General features: G+C 34.0%; 4 protein-coding genes across 4 annotated transcripts; all 4 read right to left on the bottom strand.

The window, feature by feature from the left end:
• On the bottom strand, positions 1877 to 3391 carry LOC104731248 (probable xyloglucan galactosyltransferase GT19). The gene has a single exon (XM_010450567.2). The coding sequence runs from the start codon at positions 3338 to 3340 to the stop codon at positions 2012 to 2014; it is 1329 nt and encodes a 442-aa protein (XP_010448869.1). The 5' UTR covers positions 3341 to 3391; the 3' UTR covers positions 1877 to 2011.
• On the bottom strand, positions 5074 to 8243 carry LOC104731247 (probable trehalose-phosphate phosphatase G). Its single transcript, XM_010450566.2, has 9 exons — positions 7979 to 8243; positions 7258 to 7344; positions 6699 to 7122; positions 6467 to 6607; positions 6310 to 6381; positions 6084 to 6209; positions 5756 to 5992; positions 5434 to 5667; positions 5074 to 5347 (listed from the first exon to the last, which is right to left on the bottom strand). The coding sequence occupies exons 3-9, from the start codon at positions 6954 to 6956 to the stop codon at positions 5282 to 5284; spliced, it is 1134 nt and encodes a 377-aa protein (XP_010448868.1). The 5' UTR covers positions 6957 to 7122; positions 7258 to 7344; positions 7979 to 8243; the 3' UTR covers positions 5074 to 5281.
• Positions 12204 to 13022, bottom strand: LOC104731246 (protein INAPERTURATE POLLEN1-like). Its single transcript, XM_010450565.1, has one exon. The coding sequence runs from the start codon at positions 13020 to 13022 to the stop codon at positions 12204 to 12206; it is 819 nt and encodes a 272-aa protein (XP_010448867.1).
• On the bottom strand, positions 13510 to 14070 carry LOC104733378 (protein INAPERTURATE POLLEN1-like). The gene has a single exon (XM_010452959.1). It carries the CDS (start codon positions 14068 to 14070, stop codon positions 13510 to 13512), a length of 561 nt encoding a protein of 186 aa, XP_010451261.1.

The raw sequence follows: 19777 nt of genomic DNA, 5'->3' as shown, positions 1-19777 counted from the left end.
GTTACAAATAAAAATTTGTGACCATTGTATTGCAACCATTTAAAAATTGTCACAAATTCGTAACAATGTTTATATTGTGACTAAATACTTTTTATTGTGACTAAATATTTTGTCTTAATAAAATTATTTTCTTGTAGTGTTAGTTACTATCAAACGATTTTGTGATGTTAGATAAGAGTTTTTAGATTCATTGGTTGTTGGAGCAAGCCACTTTGAGATAGCTAAAAGACGTGAACATGTTCTCTCCACACAGGAGGAGTGCAGAGCCGAAGTTCTCTCTATGGTGGAGAAGGTTGGACAAGGTTATCTCCCCAAGGGAGGAAGGTGGGGGAGGTTGGACGCAAGGTTATCTCCCCAAGAGACGAAAGCGGAGCGAAGGTTCTCTCCATGGTGGAGGAGGTTGGACGCAAGGTTCTCTCCATAAGGGAGGAGGACAGAGCCGAGGTTCTCTCTATGGTTAGTCATACATTATTGTAATGTAATTTATTTTTTATTCAAAATTTTTTTTGATCCAACAATTTTATTGATTAAAGAAACTTTGCAAAAGTGAAAGTAAAGAGACATATAATAGTTAGATTTAATTTTTTCATATAGACATTTTTTTAGGTGGTGGTAAATAAGATATTTGTAACATACAGTATACCTAGATATAAAAAATACATTTTTAATGGTAACATACATAAAAGATTTGTATATGGATATAAATCAGTGTATTATAGTAAAAAGAAAATTTATAAATAAAGTATAATATGTTTTAATATATTTTTATTAAATTTAATTTTATTTACAAAACTTTAAACCCGCCCATCGGGCGGGTCCTTATCTTGTTTTGTATTAAAATACAATGACATTTTGTGTAATATTTTACATGGAATAGAGTTATTTGTTTAAAAGGTTGCTTAAATAAGTATATAGATATCACAAATTTAAATTTAAAGATATGTAGAAAGTGAGTGTGATCCATACTTGCATATTTGCATATGTTTGATACTAAAGAGTAAAGACAAAGCTCTAAGAAAATTGGAGGCCCAAATAGTGTAAATGGGTTCATTATTGGAATCATGCGTTAGTCTAATAGTCTTCGGCCTACCTGGCTTTTTACCAAAAACCTTTAGATGATCGGCCCTGTTCTTTTCATGGTTGCTGCTTTGGCGATCAGCGACACAAAAACACACGTATCTTGATATGCAAGCTTGTGGAGACTAACAATGGCAACTGTCGCAGCGACTCTTTTTTATCAGTTTTACGGTCGCTCCGTTTTTCAGCAACACCGATAACATCGGCAACACCGGAGAAAGTAGTCGCTGCGACACCTTTTTTTAATCTCCACCGTTTCTTTTGCTTGTTTTGACGTGTAATTTTGAGTCGCTTGAATGTGTCGCAGCGACTACTAAACGAACAGGGCTATCATGGAATTTTAAAACTTTTAACATAGTATACAGAGATGATGAATTATTCATTAGAATTGTTAACTTTGTGTAAATCTGTTTTTTCTTTTTACGTGTACAAGTTTGCATGCAAATGTCGGATGCTGTTACTGTAAAGTCTTAACTATTTGCATCACGGATTGAACAAAGCTCATTTCTTCCGGATATAGGAATTTTTCCAACGTAATTTTTTAATGCGTTCTGCTGCTTCTGCACATGAAAGATCGTAATTCGGATACAAAGAAACACACGTATCACTCTCACCAGGAAATAGTCCCATTTGTGACACACCACAAACATGACTAGCAAAAATTTAACACTAATCACACTATTAATTACCAAGACTTATTACAATGATCCAAATAACCATAACATTAATCTCACCTAAACCTTAACTTATTAATGTAACAACTAGTGTAATATCTATTACTAACCTGATAAAATCTCAATTAGATTATAAATATATCATTGATCTCAACATGAACAATCAAAAAACACATTACAAACAAAAAAAAAAGAATCAAGTATAATAATAAAACAACAACATTATACATAACCTGTTTAAAGTGTTGTTAGTAAGTAAATCAGAACAAAACTCTAGATTTGATCTTGTCCAAAACTCCATCAATAGCAATATCAACAGCATCTTTCTTATTCATCAAACCCATCGAAGCTCCATGTCTTCTATACATAACTCTAGGCATCATCTCTATAACTCTCTCCCTCATCCTCGCTACTTCTTCTTTAGGTATACTCATCAACACGTCTTGTATCCTAACCCCTCTGAACACCACATCCTCCTTCGGAATCGTCACCGAAAACTCCGTAAACTCCGATTCCGGTAAATGCCAACCGTACTGCATTTTCGCAGTCTGGTCTTCGAAAAACACCGGTATGCATCCGGCGATGATCCCGTCGAACGTAGCTTTCCTCGTAGGTGTATCTCCCGGTGGTTGTAAACAGAACGATGACTGTAACATCGGTCTCATGAAACGAATCGGATCGTGCTCGCAGATTCCGTTTGAACAGTCAACGAAATCGCAGATTTTGTTGTTATTATCAGATTCGGTTGCGTTCGCGCTAGTGCACTCTAACCTGATGCTACGGCGGATGTTCGGAGAAGTTGAGGTTCCTCCACCGCCGGCGAAGAGCATAAGAGAGGTTCGTCGAGAGCGACGGACGCGGCGGATCCAAGATTCCAAAAACGGCAAGCTGTGGGGGTGAAACGACGTCGGGTAAGGTACGGCTTGTTCTTGCCACGGCCAGAAACGTGACTCGAGTGTTAACGCGGTCAGGTTGAAAAACTCGGGACGTTCTAGAAACGACGTTCCCCAAACCGGAGGGTCAACGGTCAACGGCTGAGAGAAATCCCAAGCGGGTCGGGCCATGACGAGGAAGTGGTCGTGACCCGAGCGGCGAGACCAGATCTCGGGTTGATCGCGGGTCAAAAACTCGAGGAGATCCGAGCCGTGATCGGCGCTGGAGTTTAAATCGGGTCCGTAGAGGTAACGGAGAGAGTCGATGCCGGCGTAGTAAGGGAGGTAGACGGCGGAGGCGAGATCCGGGTCGGGTGTGAGACATGGGTATTCGAGGATCCGACGGTGGAAAATGAGTTCGAGAAGTAACGGGTCGGTTCGATACCAGCTTCGGGTACGGGTATGGGTTGTTGGGCCGAGTCCGTGATTGGCTAAGTAAGGGCAGAGATCGTCGGTGATTGGGTAACGATTACAAGTTGAGAGGAGATCGAGATTGAATCGTGATGGGAGTGTTCGGATGTGGATCCAACGGCCGGTGCATTCTGAATCTACGGTTGAGATTTGCTGCGATTGAACAAACTTAGGTCCGATGGAGATGAAGATAAAGAAGAAGAAGAAGAAGATGGTTAGTGTTGTGACGGTGGATTTGGAAGCCATTGTTATGGAAGGTTGTCGGAGTTGAGAGTGGTAGTTTCTTTGTTAATGGTAAGGAAAGTGTTTCGTAATTGCAAAAGAAGTCGTGTACTTTATAAACGTTCCTTAATTTGGCCGCGAGTAATTTTAAATAGGAAATCGACCCCCGTGACCCGTGAGATAGACTATAGATACGAGGCAATAATTGAATATTGGATATCTTTTTGGTTAAAAACATAAAAGTAAATTATGATATCTAGAGAGGAGAATCTAACGGTGCTTGTGCAATTCTGAACACGATAAAGTCGGTTCGTGTGAGGGAAATGGGTAGTTTTGTGTGTTCAATAATTGATTTTCAATTTCTAAATTAAGAAAACAATAAATTGTATGCACATATGGGTTTAAATTGGTATTGCTCTTTTGTTTAACTGAACTGAATTACTCTTCATGAAGACACTTTACTGAATTGCTCTTCATGAAGACACTTTTATTAAGTTTGTTATTGTTTCTAATACACCCACAATATAATATTCTTATTTTATAATTAAAATTTATGTGAGAAATCCCACAACAATTATGCAATGGAAATAGTCTAATGGTCCATAATTTAAACAATTTCACAAAATAAGACATGACATTTTTGATTTCTTCATATCGGTCATAACTTGTAAATTGATCACACTGATTTTCGAGAATCGTATCTTCATCTACCTCTTCGATAATATAATCAAAATCCAAATTTTAACAACTGAAAAACTTTACATATGTTTCTCAAAAACCAAATAGAAAATCTCTCTAGTTGCTTTTGGATTAGAGCAATGTAGCCGTGATCAAACATTAGATCAATGTACTTCTTTAGATTAATAAAAATTACTTCAACAACTAAATACTCAACTATCAAACTTCTTTTTTCTTTATTACAATACATACCATAAAACCTTTATAAACTAATAATGTTCAAGATTACAATGTTATATCTATCTAAAATATTAACTGATTGATAAATTAATGATTTAAAAAAATATATTAAATTCTATTTTACGGTGAAAATCTTGAAAGACACAAATTTGGATAATCTAAATCATGTAATGATATTTTTTGTACTATTAATCCTGCAATCACGATTTAGACAAATAATATTCAAGAAAATGACATTAACAAAATTAACTCGATTGTACATAATTTGTTGGGGTGATGCAATGTGATTTATATGAGTTCAGTTGTGAAAATGACATTCATGTAGACAAATCAAGAATATCCATAATATTAATGATAATATTATCAATATATTTTAACAGATATGTAATTATGTTAATCTAAGTAATGATTAGTGATGTTAATCATTGTAAGAATGAATATAAATAGTCACTTTTATTATCAAAGTGAAAATAATACATGTTAGAGATTTTAAAAATGTGATAGATTATGAAGGTAAAAGACAATAGTGCATTACATATAGAATTCACAACATTTATAAAAATTCTATATCAATTTTTAAAACAGTTTGAAAACATAACATGTAATGATATAGGAAAAAGATAGCAAAAATGGAAATTCAAATAAATGAAAAGACAAACAAACAATATAAATAACAACCATATGATTATTATATATATTATCATTTATATTATGTTAATATATTGTAGATTTGTAGCTATAAATTTATTTTACAATATTAAGTTTATTTTTAGAAACTATTTTTCAATTAATTGGTTTGTTTGATTTTCAAGCAAAGTCAGAAGAAAATTCTACAGTTGTACGAGATAATTGTGAAATGAATTACGAAAAGAGTTGTAATTTTAATACATCTTAATTAATGGATAATATGAAAAAATGATAAATTAAGATATAAAAAAGTAGAATGTGAAGAAGGAAAAAAGAAATCTAAAAGGGTAAGGAAAATTAGAAAAAAAAAAAGAAATAAGAAAAGCAGTGTAGAATGAAGCTTCTGATTCTACACAATCATCAAAAACTTGATGTAGAGTTTTCCATCTTCCCCCATTTCGCCAAAGTCTTGAGAAACTTCTTAACCTGCAACACCATTTTACCAACCAAACTCTCACATTACAAATTTACATAACATAACATATAGACTATGTCTTCAATATAATTTGTACCTCGGAGGGGTCTCTAAGAGAGTAGAATGCATTGCTTTCTTTTGGTACGGACGATACCAATATTCCAAATCCTCTGTTCCCTTCTCTTAGTACCTTGAATGCATCTTCATCTGTCCTGTCATCTCCGATAAAGATTGGAAGAAACTCGTCGTTGTTGCTTAATCCAAGAGATTCTAACAGAAACTCGACTGCTTTTCCTTTGTTCCACTCGATCACAGGACGAACTTCCAAAACCTGATCAAATCAACAAAACTGTACATGTTAAGGGATTTGGATCAAGTGTGAAAGCAGAGTGATGATGTTTGTTTCTCAAGTAAAGTACCTTTCTGCCGTGAGTTAGACGCAGTCGAGGGTACTTTTTCAGGTGGTCATGAACACGTTGAGCAACGAGTGGCCAGTCTTTCTCGTCAACATTACGGTAATGTACTGAGGCGCAGAACTTGTGGTTCTCTACTTTTGCACCTTTGATACATTTAGTTATCTCAACGAGGCTATTGTAAACCTCTTCGATGATGGGTATGAACTCTTTAGCAGGCTGAAAGAGGTTTACCTCCTCACCCTATCCACCAGAAAGAGAAGATTAGAAAAAAGTTTACAAGAGTTGATTCATATAAGTTCAAGAGACAAATGAGGTAAGTAATGATCTTCACCTGTTGGTCAGTGGCTTTTATACAGTTGGGGTCTTCAGGCGACCCATTAAGATTTACAGGAGTCATTATGTCCATCCCATGACTACCCGCGTAATAGAGTTCAGTTAGTCCTACCAATTGGTAGACCTGCATTGACAAAACTCAAAATGTATTAGTGTTTTGACTATTGGTTGGATTGTGCTAATACAATTTTATATAGGAATGAATCATGGTTTAGAAGTTTCACCTTGTCACGGCTTCTACCACTAATGATTGCTGTTGGGAAGTACTTGGCGACATCTTTAACAGCAGCACGCATCTGAGGGAGATCAAAGAGAGCAAAAACCTTAGCCTTTTGTGTTTTCAGACCAGAGAGCAAACAAAAAGGGGTTTTAAGTTCTTACCGCGTCAGACATGATGGCACGATCAGGGTCATCGACTATAGGGGAAAGCGTTCCATCATAATCAAGAAACACAGCTATCTTCTTGTCCTTTGCTTGAGCTGCAATATGCGCAAACGAGCTAATCGCTGAAGGATACTTAAGCTGTCAAGATCAAAGAATGAAAAATGGTGAGAACTAAGAGATCAAAACATTTTGTGAACCAAAACCATGAGATAGTATTACTATATATTACCATCCAGGCCCGTAGAGCAAAGTCATCTTCAGGAGCAATCTCAATGTTGAAATCCTTGACAAGCCTCTTACGAGGTGGGGAAGAGGAAATCATAGCGTCCAACCAACCGTTGGATCTAACATCGTCGAGCTTAGGAATCTTCTTCCTAGAATTCATCATGAATCTTCCTGAAGGGAATGATGATCCGAGTCTTGATTTACTGACTGGTGTAGTAGGTTCACTAAGAACAGGGCTCGTCTTGTTTATATTCAAATCCATCGAAACTCCCAAACCAAAAAAAAGATGCTTCAAAATGAGAAAGTATCTCGATGGCTTTCTTCTAAAACACACACTTGCGTAACTATCCAACTCTTTTGTCAATGAAAAACCACCTCTTTAGTGTTTTCTTATCACTGCTTGTTTGTAAACCGTCCATTAAAAGAAACTGAAAGGTGACCACAAAACAGAACACTCAGCAAAGTTGATTAAAGTAACCCTAAGAATATAGTAAAAAGTAGGTTCTTCGAAAACAGAATGTGACACACAAAAGCGAATACAAAGGATGTTGTCTACACATTACCTAATCATCTCTAGATCTTCAAATGTTACACAGCTTTTACCACAGAAAAAAAGGCTCTCAGACAGACCTTGAGCTTCAATTACAAACCTGTATAATAGTCCACCAAAAAGATTAAACAAAGTCCAATATTAAGTAGCTTTTGGGGTTTTATCACAAAGGATCTAAATAAATAAAATAAATAAAGAACTTTTCATGTTCTCATTTAAGACAGAACAAGAAGATTACAGAGAAAAGTCAAAAAAAGAGAGTCATGGGTTACCCATACTGTTGTTTAATGACAAAGAGGAAAAAGTAAGCCACTGATTTTGACAAGTACCGAAATTTCAAACTGCCTTCTTCTTTAGGACACAGCTAAGTCTACTGAATGTATTTAAAAGACTCTACCGACATAAACAAAAACCTTTGTATAGAGCCTAATAAATCACTCAAAAAATTAGACCAAATCACGCATAGTACAAATGAACCATTCCAGACATGTAGAAATTAGTATTTTTCACCTTTTCACTATTTGTTTAACAAAAGTATATTATTATAACCAATGCTATTGTATGGTACGAGAAAGCAGAGAGAGCCGCATTCAAAACATAGAGGAAGCAACAGAACCAAAACAAAAAAAAAAGGGCGAAACGGATCTTGAATCAACGAAGGAGTTACACAATAACCTAAAACGGATCCATAATCTTAAAAAACATAACGCTATAAAATTGAGAGAAAACGTTACCTGATTCAAAAAAGGAGTGTAAAAACACAAAAAACAGAGCTAAGAGAATCTCGAAGAAAATGCAGATTTTTTCTCCTTCGCGGAAACAAAATCCTAGGGATTGCGAAAGGAGAAGATATCAGTCAGGAAGAGGAAGATTAGGGATTTTATTTTTCTTTTACGAGAAAAAAGAAAAGAGAAACCCTAAAAATTTGCGCAGAAAAATCAGGGGAATTTAGGAAGAGGAGGCTGAAGGGAAGGAAGAAGGGAGAGAAATTGAAGGAGATGAGCTTTCGTATTTATAGACTTCTGATTCTCATATAATTAAAATTATAACTAAACAAATTAAAAAAAGTCAGTAATCTCAGAGAGACAGAGAGAGAGAGAGAGAGACGTGGTTAACANATTTAGGAAGAGGAGGCCGAAGGAAGGAAGAAGGGAGAGAAATTGAAGGAGATGAGCTTTCGTATTTATAGACTTCTGATTCTCTCATAAAATTAAATTATACAGTAATTACAACTACAAAATAAATTTAAAAAGTCAGTATCTCAGAGAGAGAGAGACGTGGTTAACAAGGTTATTTAGGGAGGGCTCTTTTTGTTGTTTAATCTCGAAAACACCGCTCATGTTTTGACTTATTTACCAATTTTGCCATCCTGACGACCAATACCACGTTACAAGTTTCTCTCATTAGCTTTAAATTAATTACTATGATCAACGAGTTCGTCGTCATCATTAGTCATATTTTCATTTTGTTTCTTAAATAATTAATCTTTTCGGGTGGAATCTTTGAACGAGTACTACTACTCTACACATTGCAATTCATTTACGTTTCAAGAACTTTGGTGGTATACCAAATTTGTAGAAAATTATTATTTTTTACTTGACCAAAACGTATGATTTAAAAAAAAAAACTAATTAATTTAAAACAGCGTGAAGCAGCCGTCATAACGGCAGTAGATTTCTAGAATAATTATATTCCAACAAAAAAAACAAGTGAACTAGAAACTACTTAACAAATTTAGAAACCGTGTTTACAAAAAACAACCGTGAGGCGAACGTTAGTTGTATTAGCTGGTTCGTTGACGGACACGTGGATACGAGTCAAGAAAAGTTAAAAAATCGTAGGCGCCACGTGTTAAAATAGTAATGGGTAAATTAACCACGTGTTAGTTGGGCTAATAAAAGGGCCCATAAAGCTCTGAGATGGAAATGAAACTTGATCTTCCTTCTAGTTCCGGTGTCACCTTTGATTATCATTACCTAAAGCATTACCCCTGTTACTAATTATATTGACGTTTCAGCCAAATTAAAGATTGATACACGAGTTGCACACATTTATTTACCTTATTGAAATGTTTACCATGTAATATAGTCGTGATGAACATGACATAAATCATAAATGACATGGGTTCTAAAGTCCTAACTTTAATTTTGGGGTTTAAAAGTGGTTTTAAATTAAAATGATGAAGAGTTGTACATCACGGGACCTACAATAATTATTATTAATTCGAAATTTAAGGTGTAAGTGGGGTAATGAAATGTATGATACTGAATAAACGGCAGTGATTTTGCTCTCTTTGATCACTTTTGTTTAACATTGCATGCTTGCTTGCTTGTCGTTTCTTTTGGTGGTGGTGGATTAACAAAAAAGCATATTGTAATCGATTTTAATCATATTTTTCATGGTTGCTATATCTAATTATTTCCCACCAAAATGGAAATTTCTCGTAAATTAATATACTATTATATAACAGCTTTGAGTGAAGAAGTAATGGTCAGACTACTTTTAAGTTCAAAAAGAAAATAAAATTTTAAAAAAGCTAGATTTGGTTTTGTCTTTGCACCGGCTTTGGAAGGTTCACCACGTGTATCCTACGCTGCATCATATGACGATTGACGAGTCACAACCTTAGGCTGACGCCATGGTGACACAACTTTATACTTTACGAGAACAAAGGACAAATTCAGATTTGACAAAGTTCCAAGAAAGAAGAACATTTGGGAGAGTGAGTATTTGACAGATTGCTGAGTCTCATACCTTCTCGGACTTTCCCATTTTATTTAAGGTTAGCATATAATATACTGTATTAAACAATTTCTGATTACTGTTACAAGATTATTATGTAAAAAATTTGATTTGCCTAGGTTAATCTTAGGTTAAAAATAAAAACCACACATTCAATTTTCCTCTATCTTTATAGATTTAGCAATAATATTGTAAGGCAGAACAAAACAGCCTGTAGTTTACCATATAAATTTCTACTTGCTCTTTTGCTTTTTTTTTTTTTCTTTTTCTTTAATTTGTGAAGACAGCTTGGTGTGAAGAAAATGTTTGATTCAATAATGAAAAAATTCATGTGTGCATGCCGACCACTAACTTTAAGCTCATTTTGTCAAAGTTCACATGTGTTATCAGATTGATAATGATAAGGCAACATTATATGATAACATATAATGTTATAACTCATCTGCATATGTGTCTCCACGTATCTTTACGCGTACATATACAGTCAAGCATTCATCGTATATGTCCCAAATTATTACACGATCTGGCTACTCAAATAAGCGACAGATTTTCTAAAATATAATCTAAATTATTTTAGTCCTTTGTGAACCATCATAGATCATGCATGGGACAAATTTGTTAGTGAAAAAATGATTCTTGCTAATTTAATTATATGCAAAATGACTAATTGCGACAATATCATCGTAATTTTGTGATTGTGACAAGTACGCATAAATGATATATCTACCATAAAGTATATGTATGTACTATGTAGTATTACAACATATAAATACATGTTTGGTTTAACGAAACTTAATTTTGAATATTGACAAAGTTTGTAACCACCATATATTCAAGTATCTACCAAATAGAAATCATGCATGCAACATATGACGATAGCGTATAGCACAAAAACTACAATATAATAACTAAGCAATTTAATTGTATGACCATGGACTTTACTTACAAGATCCTATATTAAGGATCCAATAGATAAAATAACATATATATAATTATGTATACCACATGTTACGTGACTATTATTGAGTTTAATTTTTTTTTTTTAATTTTGCAAATGGTTAATATAGAATCCCTTAAAAAAATAGTTATTATTAACCTAACGATTAAACAACATTATATAATGTGAACATCATTTCTAATAACATACTGAGAGTAACGATAAATTATGAAAATGATCATTTATATACACATGTAGAACATGTCAGCTAACATTAGAGCCTAAAGGAAGCATATATTGCTCGTTAAAGAAATGGGAAGAAGTGATAAGCACTAATAGATTCAACTAACACTCGAGAATAAGTCGTGTATCTTATATTAATATATGACCAGTTGGCCAGACCATGTTTTATATTATAATTTGCATGAGTATATTTGATCAATCCAAAACGGTTGATATGTCTCTGTCAATCGATACATAACACCCAATTAATTTACTCCCTCGTTTTATTTCTAATGGGTTAATTAGTTGGTCGACGCAGACGTTATGGTCAAGTCTTTAATTATTTTGTAGAATAGTTGTTGAAGATTTGATTTGCACGTATGATGATGATAAACCGAAGCCATTTAAAACGTTTCAAAACAATCAAACTCTGTTTCAATGAGTTTCTTGTAAGTTTTATTGTACTACACGTTTATTTAAGATGATCAAACTATGATTACCTTTTTTTTTATTTTGACTCTTGATCCTCTTTTGTCCTTGACCCAAAAAAAAAAGAAGAGAGAATGCGTTTACAAGCCTATTGGGATTCTTATTGGGCCGCATAACGCTTGTCTGCTGCTATGCCAATTTTGAGCATACTTATGGGTAGGAGGACTATGATTGAATACCCATTTCTGGTTCAACATATTCAATCACAAGAATGCAAGATTCACAACCAATGAAAAACTTAAATTTATTTGAAACTCTTAAGTAGAGAGATTACCTTTTCCCAAAAAATACTAATTCAAATTCAAATGGTAGTTACTTGGTTTAGAACATTAGAATTTGTTCACTCTCCCTCAAAAGCAATAATAAGAAAACAGAACCATCGCCAAAAACATTATCAAAGATCCTCTTAACCACACTTTTATTAACAACAAACCAAAGCAAATAAGAAGAAACTGACCTAAAGAAGCTTAAACCGTAGCACATAACCAGGCAAATCAACACAAAATATACATTTTGTAATCCCGCCAAAAACACCTATTCTATCAAATCTCATTCATCCTTCAACCATCTTAACTGGGCAATGCAAGAATCTCAGAGTCTTGAAGAAGGACCTGATCTTTAAACCCTGCAAGAAACTGACATAAACCTTCAAGAAACAGAGCCGCTTGATGCTCACTCGTAGCTCCAACAATATCCATGATCACACTCTTCCTCAAACGATTCGCATCAACAAATATACTCACGAGCTCTTCCATCTCTCCCTTCGCCGCTTCATCCACGGCCACTGAAGCTGTCGCAACCGTTGCAGCAAGCTTCTTTTTCTTCCCAACTTGATACGACAAGACCCAGTTCTCAGAAACTCGAGCCACGAAACCTCTCTGTGCTTTCCTCATACGATCCATCAAACCAGGAACCATAAGCCTCATCGTACACTCAATCTGATCGATTCTTTTCACCAACTCATCAGATGGGTCTTTCCACGCAGTCGATATCTTCAACGGTTGGTTCACGAGATCAAGAGAAGTGTCTCCGTCGTCATCAGAATCTTGATTCTCACGGTCGATGAAAGAACGGAGGAGATTGGTGAGGAGGTAAGGATGTATATCGCCGAGGAAGAGAAACGGAGTCTCGAGGGAGTTGCGCCATGAAGGGAAGAGAAGGTAAGGGATGGTGTTGTGATCCGCGGCGAGGTCTAGGGTTTCGTAGTATAAGACTAGGTGACGGAGGACGAGATCTACGTTGGAGGAGAGGACGGAAGCTGAAGCGGCGGAGGAAAGTGATTGACGGAGGAGAGGGAGGCAGTTTTCGGTTAGGGTTTTGAACCAGTCGTCGTAGAAGTCGTTGAATCGACGAGAGGGTTTCTTGCGGGAGAAGAAAGAGAAAGGCATTTTCTTGGAGAGTGAAGACGACGTGAATGAAGATTTCTCTCGAGGATTGTTTTGTTCTGTTTTTAAAAGGAAGAAGGCTATATCGGTTTAAGTGAAACCAACTCGAGTTTCATGAATTCGATTGATTTAGTTCGGTTTAAGTGAAACCAAACCGAGTCTCCTGAATTCAATTTATTTAGTTCGGTTCAATTAGCGGGGTTTTTGACCAGTGTCGGTTAAGGAAGAGATTTTTGACCAACTTACTTAAGAACAAATACTGTTCTAGAAGAACAAAGGGAATGGAACTGTGAGTTTGTAAGCAAGTTGTGGTTATGCACTAGAAATGTAAAAGGTCAAGATAACATGGGCTGCAAGGAAAGTCAGAGATCCAAAAGTGTTCTCATCTTCATCTTTGTGTTGTTCATAAATTGCAGACATCAACGCAGCTACAGAAACAAACAAATATAAAGTGGAACCAAGTTAGTGGTAAAGAACGACACTTTTGGTCTTAAATGGTNGACAAGACCCAGTTCTCAGAAACTCGAGCCACGAAACCTCTCTGTGCTTTCCTCATACGATCCATCAAACCAGGAACCATAAGCCTCATCGTACACTCAATCTGATCGATTCTTTTCACCAACTCATCAGATGGGTCTTTCCACGCAGTCGATATCTTCAACGGTTGGTTCACGAGATCAAGAGAAGTGTCTCCGTCGTCATCAGAATCTTGATTCTCACGGTCGATGAAAGAACGGAGGAGATTGGTGAGGAGGTAAGGATGTATATCGCCGAGGAAGAGAAACGGAGTCTCGAGGGAGTTGCGCCATGAAGGGAAGAGAAGGTAAGGGATGGTGTTGTGATCCGCGGCGAGGTCTAGGGTTTCGTAGTATAAGACTAGGTGACGGAGGACGAGATCTACGTTGGAGGAGAGGACGGAAGCTGAAGCGGCGGAGGAAAGTGATTGACGGAGGAGAGGGAGGCAGTTTTCGGTTAGGGTTTTGAACCAGTCGTCGTAGAAGTCGTTGAATCGACGAGAGGGTTTCTTGCGGGAGAAGAAAGAGAAAGGCATTTTCTTGGAGAGTGAAGACGACGTGAATGAAGATTTCTCTCGAGGATTGTTTTGTTCTGTTTTTAAAAGGAAGAAGGCTATATCGGTTTAAGTGAAACCAACTCGAGTTTCATGAATTCGATTGATTTAGTTCGGTTTAAGTGAAACCAAACCGAGTCTCCTGAATTCAATTTATTTAGTTCGGTTCAATTAGCGGGGTTTTTGACCAGTGTCGGTTAAGGAAGAGATTTTTGACCAACTTACTTAAGAACAAATACTGTTCTAGAAGAACAAAGGGAATGGAACTGTGAGTTTGTAAGCAAGTTGTGGTTATGCACTAGAAATGTAAAAGGTCAAGATAACATGGGCTGCAAGGAAAGTCAGAGATCCAAAAGTGTTCTCATCTTCATCTTTGTGTTGTTCATAAATTGCAGACATCAACGCAGCTACAGAAACAAACAAATATAAAGTGGAACCAAGTTAGTGGTAAAGAACGACACTTTTGGTCTTAAATGGTGTTATAAAGAGTTTATAAACACTTACCAGTTTGAGGGAATGTGTTAAAGCTCGCCAAAACTGGCAGCCACATGTGGTTGGCAGATGAACCGAAGCTTCATTATAGTCTCCTTCAATCTATTATAGACGGGAAGATACATGATGACACATACATTGGCTGTTGGAAAATGGGTTGATGGCAGAGTTGATTTGGAGATTCTAAACTTTTGTGTCAACCCAAAGAAACCATCTTTAGGCAGGTGACGAATTGCAGCCCAAAAGTGTAACAACTTACATTGTCCCTCATGGTTTAGATTTGTAACAGCCATCCAAAACCAATTGATTGCATCCTCATTTTCTTCAAATCCATGTAAATTGTATACTTCTTCCACTGGTCTAATTCAATGGTGTTTTCTTCTGCTCCATGAACAGTGTCGTGCTTAGATCAATAGAGGCTTAGGGCAAATTTTAAAATTGTGGCCTTGTATATATAAATATTTTTAGAAAAAAAAAATATATTTAATATATTAAAAAGGAAATATTATCTTTTTTCTAATATTATCATTAAAAATGAGATTTTTTGAGTTAATATTTTAAAAAGCAAAAACTTGTTTTATAAAAGTTAATTTTATGAATTTTTTTTGAAGTAAAAGTCCTAAACACTATTTAAGAATGAATATTAAAGCTAAAAAATGTTGAAGCTCTCGCTCCTTCTGAGAGCATTTCACTAAAACCAACTTCAAAACTCTCAATTTGCTTATTCACTAGAGTAATGTAGCTTTGATTAAACATAAAATCAACATACTTATACCTGTTGGTACTGCTCACTATAACTGGTTCAGCAAGGGTAGGAAATGTCACTTTATAACTTTGAATCAATGTCTCTAGCCAAGTCTTGTTGCTACAACTTTACCCTTTTAAGTTCAGCACTCAGCCATTATGATTTTTCTTAAAATCCGACCAAAATCAGCACAGACATATTACCATAAGGTAGTTAAATTATCTTGAATATGGCGGTGCATATTGAGAAATTTAAAATATTTAAAATGGTAGTTATGTTTTTGTTATTTCAACTTGTTGGAGTGAAGCAATTTCATGATAATAACTTTAGGAATTAGGAGTATATATTAGTATTGTCTATTGTGTAAATAAAAATAACATGAAATATATATCGAATGTTGCCATACAAATTTTATATTTTATAAATAATTATATTTTCATTGTCGGTTTTTTTTTCGTCTATTTTCATTGTCGTTTAATTGGTAGAGATATTATTTGTTTTATTCCCCCACACTAAGTAAGTGGATAGTTCAACTTCAACCATACATAACTTGAAAGATCCATAAACTAAATATATGACATAAGCGAATGCGAATCTTACTATATGAATAGTAAGTGAGGATAATTATTAACTAGTTTGGTGTTGGATTCTATTGATTATAAAATTCTCTATTCAGAAAAGGTCAAAAGGATAAGAACATGGTTAGAGATTTAGCAGCAAAAACATTGAGATCCGTGATTGGTGGATTAGCAATAAGTTAACAATTTTCTTTTTTATTTTAATAGATAAGATTGTCTTCTTGTCCCCAAACATATATCTGACGTTTTACTTACCTTAGTCTTTCGATGTTAGTATTTTTGTTCTGTCCAAATTGTTCAGTAGTTAGTGTTGATTGCCATATTGTCGATTCTTTTTCGATCCGTTTCACATCGACTCAAGCCATTAATCTTTAACCCCTAGACATATAAACGATCATTCTGATCAATCTCGTCACCAAACCACACACTCAAGACCATTTCAATTCTATTTCTATTCTCTTAACTCTTAAGTAGACACTTTGTTCGATCATAAAATAGTGACTTGTCGGGATTAAATACGCAACATCTAATATTGGAGTTCGATTCGAAGGCGATATCAAATGCTGTCTTTAAAAATTGTGTTCCATAACGCAAATGCTTAACTAAACGTTAAACCAATTCTATTTTGTTTTTTCATACAAAATCCAATATCACTATATCAATCGATACAATAAAATTAGAATGTGTTGCTCTCTGACACATCAGCTTCAATGTTGAAGCTGGTGTTGACACCTCAGAAAAAACTAGTATCCACATATCCGCATAAAAAAGTTGGATTTGAAGTGTTTTAGTAATGAGAAGTGTTAATGAGCTGCCAGATTGGTCAAAACCCAAATAAAGAAGTGTGTTGTGTTAGTCATAATAGCTTTTATTTTGCTGTCTAGCATATATGCAAATTTTGGAGTGAAAATTACGGCTCATCAAGTCAATTTATAGCTATGAGAAAAGTTTTCTAAAGATATGGTAATTAAAAGAGTTGTTGGGAATAATCTAGATCTTGTCAAGATAATTTGCTGAATCACCATAAATTTCTTCAATAAAAAATCCAAATTTGAAGTAAAAGTAATTTTTTTCTGGAGAGGTAGGGTGTTTTCTTTGGAGAACATAATCATTTTTGTTATTACATATTTTATTTTTAAACTTATTTGGTTGTTTATATAATCAATTTTCCAGTTATTATGTTATCAATATGATTTTTACGGAAAGAAAATCATTTTTTTTCAAAAATCTCTATACAAAACAAATAACTCAAACCAACATAATATATATATATATATATATATTTTATAAGGGAAAATTAAGCTAAGAATTTATTTAAATATTTATAATGATAAATATATATTAATTCAGTTATTTACAATAATAACTATTAACTAAAATAAAAGTAAAAATAAGTAATTTGTGACGGAACTTAGTTGACTGATATTTTGGTTTTCTTTATGGATCAGACTTAAAACATTGTTAGAGTAATAAAATAATATTTTTGTTGTTTTTTTAAAGTAAATAAATTTTCACTAAAATAAGATACAAGAAAGAAAATTCATAATCTTGTGTTTTTGCTAAAAGGATGTCATTCAAGTGGTTATCTTATAAATATTAAAATACATAAAGTATACAATAAAATTTGAACAAAAACAGAATACTAAATTCTAATTTTTACAAGACTTTTAAATGCTCAATCTTATCTATCTTAAACTACAATTAATTATTAAAAATAGTCCGCATACCAACAAGTTTCAAACAAATTAAGAAAAAATTACAAACACATACAAAAAAAACACAACAAAATACTAATAAAAAAAAGGAAAAAAAAATGTCATCCAAGACATATTTTACTGGTGTTCTCATTTCCAACATATCCAATTTGTTTTTTCTTCAAGAAATTGTAACAATGCTGCCCACTATTTAACAAAGTTTAGTTGTAATTTCAATATTTTCTATTCAAGGTGTTTTTTTACCGCTTCCATGGCTATCAAACCAATTGTATAATGATTACCTTCGATCATCAATATAATTCATTTTTGCTAAAAAAAAAAAATCAACTCCGCGGCATAACGCGAGTACTATCCTAGTTTTTATTAAAAACCTGTTTACATCATTACAATTAAGTACATCTCAAGAATTTATAAAGAACTGATGTATAAGTTTTATTCATGCAATGTTCCCTGTATACAAAACTACATATTAAAATCTGTCGTTATTTGAATCCTTCTTGGTCGGGTCGAGAGGATTCATGTGGTCTATTTAGTACTACTAATTAATTGATTTATTAGCACGACTAATTAGCTGATGCGATGTATTTTGTTTCACAAATAATTAAGTCCTGTTCTAAATTAAAAACTCCAAATTATCATCAAAAGGTGCATCTTGAGTTATTATAGTGAAGGCATGCAATTATTACGTATTATGTGAAGCTTTTTTGAACTGGTTATTTAGATACTCCTAGATTATCTGGTTAATATCTTAAGATTTGTATTCCTTTTGTTGCAAATTGTGATTATGTATGTAACTTCCTTTAACACTTTGGGTGAGATTTTTTGGTGTCGTCGGATAGTGTTCATATGATCTATACGTACGGTATAAATTATTCAATATGGTTTTTGGAGGGCCGGTTTTTGGACTAAAACTTGTACAAGTAAGTTACATTTCAAAGATATCAAAACCAATACACAGTCACGTAAATTTCTTACGACAGTAAGCATTGAGTTTGTAAAAATATTATCAAATTAATCGCATGCTTTAGTTCATAATCGACGAGGTTTTTTTCAACTCTTAAGTATCCTGCAACAAGTAACAACTCAACAATGATTTATCCAATAGAAGTAAATAAAAACCACCTTGTCCATGTTAGCTAATATGACATTGTCATAAATATATTACAAAATAGATTTGGAAAGAATAAATCCATCACGGATGTATTGTACCGAATGCTTTAAAATTAGGTACACAAAAGTACATAAATTTGTTACTTTCAATCCTTCTCTTTTCTTTCTTTCCATTATTCTTTTGGCCGAACAAAATACTTCTTTTTCTTTCATTTTTAATAATTGTGTAATACATAATTGGTTCTTCACTTCTTCAAAAATGGTTATAAATACATATGTTTAAACACTTTTGATCCAAAATCAAATTTATAATTTGGTTAACCCTTTATAATTATTATAAATAAAAGAATTTGCCCAATAGGTTTGTTATACTGATATCAAATGACTAAAAAAGTCTGTACCTAGTGGAATTTTCAATTTTGGCAAAAAAAAAAGAAAAATCTCAGACGGGTGTCTTATTCATCATATACATATTATATACACATTTAATAATTTTTGAAATATTTTGATGTGAAGAGAAAAATTGAAAGAAAAAAGAAGGCACTTTCTGTGAACCGAAACATGTTACACAGATCGCACGCGCCGTGCCGACTGCCGACCAAATCCCAACTCCATGTCTCTCCAACACACATGCTTGGCTTTTGTCTTCTTCATTATCCGATTATATATGTTTTCTATTTAAAAACTGAAATAATTTAAAATCTGTGTAGAAGGTTTTCATTTGATATCCATATCTGGGGTATATCTTTAAACATGGCCGTTTATGTTATCCTTTTTATATAATATGAATCGAGTTCAATCTTATTAAATTCATATTATTAAATTTGGACTAAGACTTAATTAGTCTATATACATAGTAGACTGATAGACAAACCCATATGTGCATGTACATAAACGACATATTGACCATAAAAATGATTAATATATATAATACGTAACAATAAAGTACAATTGGAATATGTAGATGCAATTACAATAAGGAGCATTACTTTTACTCACTTTTGTAATGATCATAAAGTTTGACTAGCTACTGTTTTATTATGTTGCGT

This window comes from Camelina sativa, chromosome 12 (assembly GCF_000633955.1).
Source record: "Camelina sativa cultivar DH55 chromosome 12, Cs, whole genome shotgun sequence".
NCBI classification, from domain to species: domain Eukaryota; kingdom Viridiplantae; phylum Streptophyta; class Magnoliopsida; order Brassicales; family Brassicaceae; genus Camelina; species Camelina sativa.
Note: the sequence above shows the minus strand (reverse complement) of the source record. Positions and strands in the feature narration are given on the sequence as shown.

Excerpts from the sequence above, each read along its gene's own strand:
- LOC104731248 (XM_010450567.2), bottom strand. The coding sequence starts at position 3,340 with ATGGCTTCCAAATCCACCGTCACAACACTAACCATCTTCTTCTTCTTC.
- LOC104731247 (XM_010450566.2), bottom strand. The coding sequence starts at position 6,956 with ATGGATTTGAATATAAACAAGACGAGCCCTGTTCTTAGTGAACCTACT. Across the intron at positions 5,993-6,083 it reads TAAAAGCCACTGACCAACAG|GGTGAGGAGGTAAACCTCTT; the intron begins GTGAAGATCATT and ends TCTGGTGGATAG. Across the intron at positions 5,668-5,755 it reads GTCTAACTCACGGCAGAAAG|GTTTTGGAAGTTCGTCCTGT; the intron begins GTACTTTACTTG and ends TGATTTGATCAG.
- LOC104731246 (XM_010450565.1), bottom strand. The coding sequence starts at position 13,022 with ATGCCTTTCTCTTTCTTCTCCCGCAAGAAACCCTCTCGTCGATTCAAC.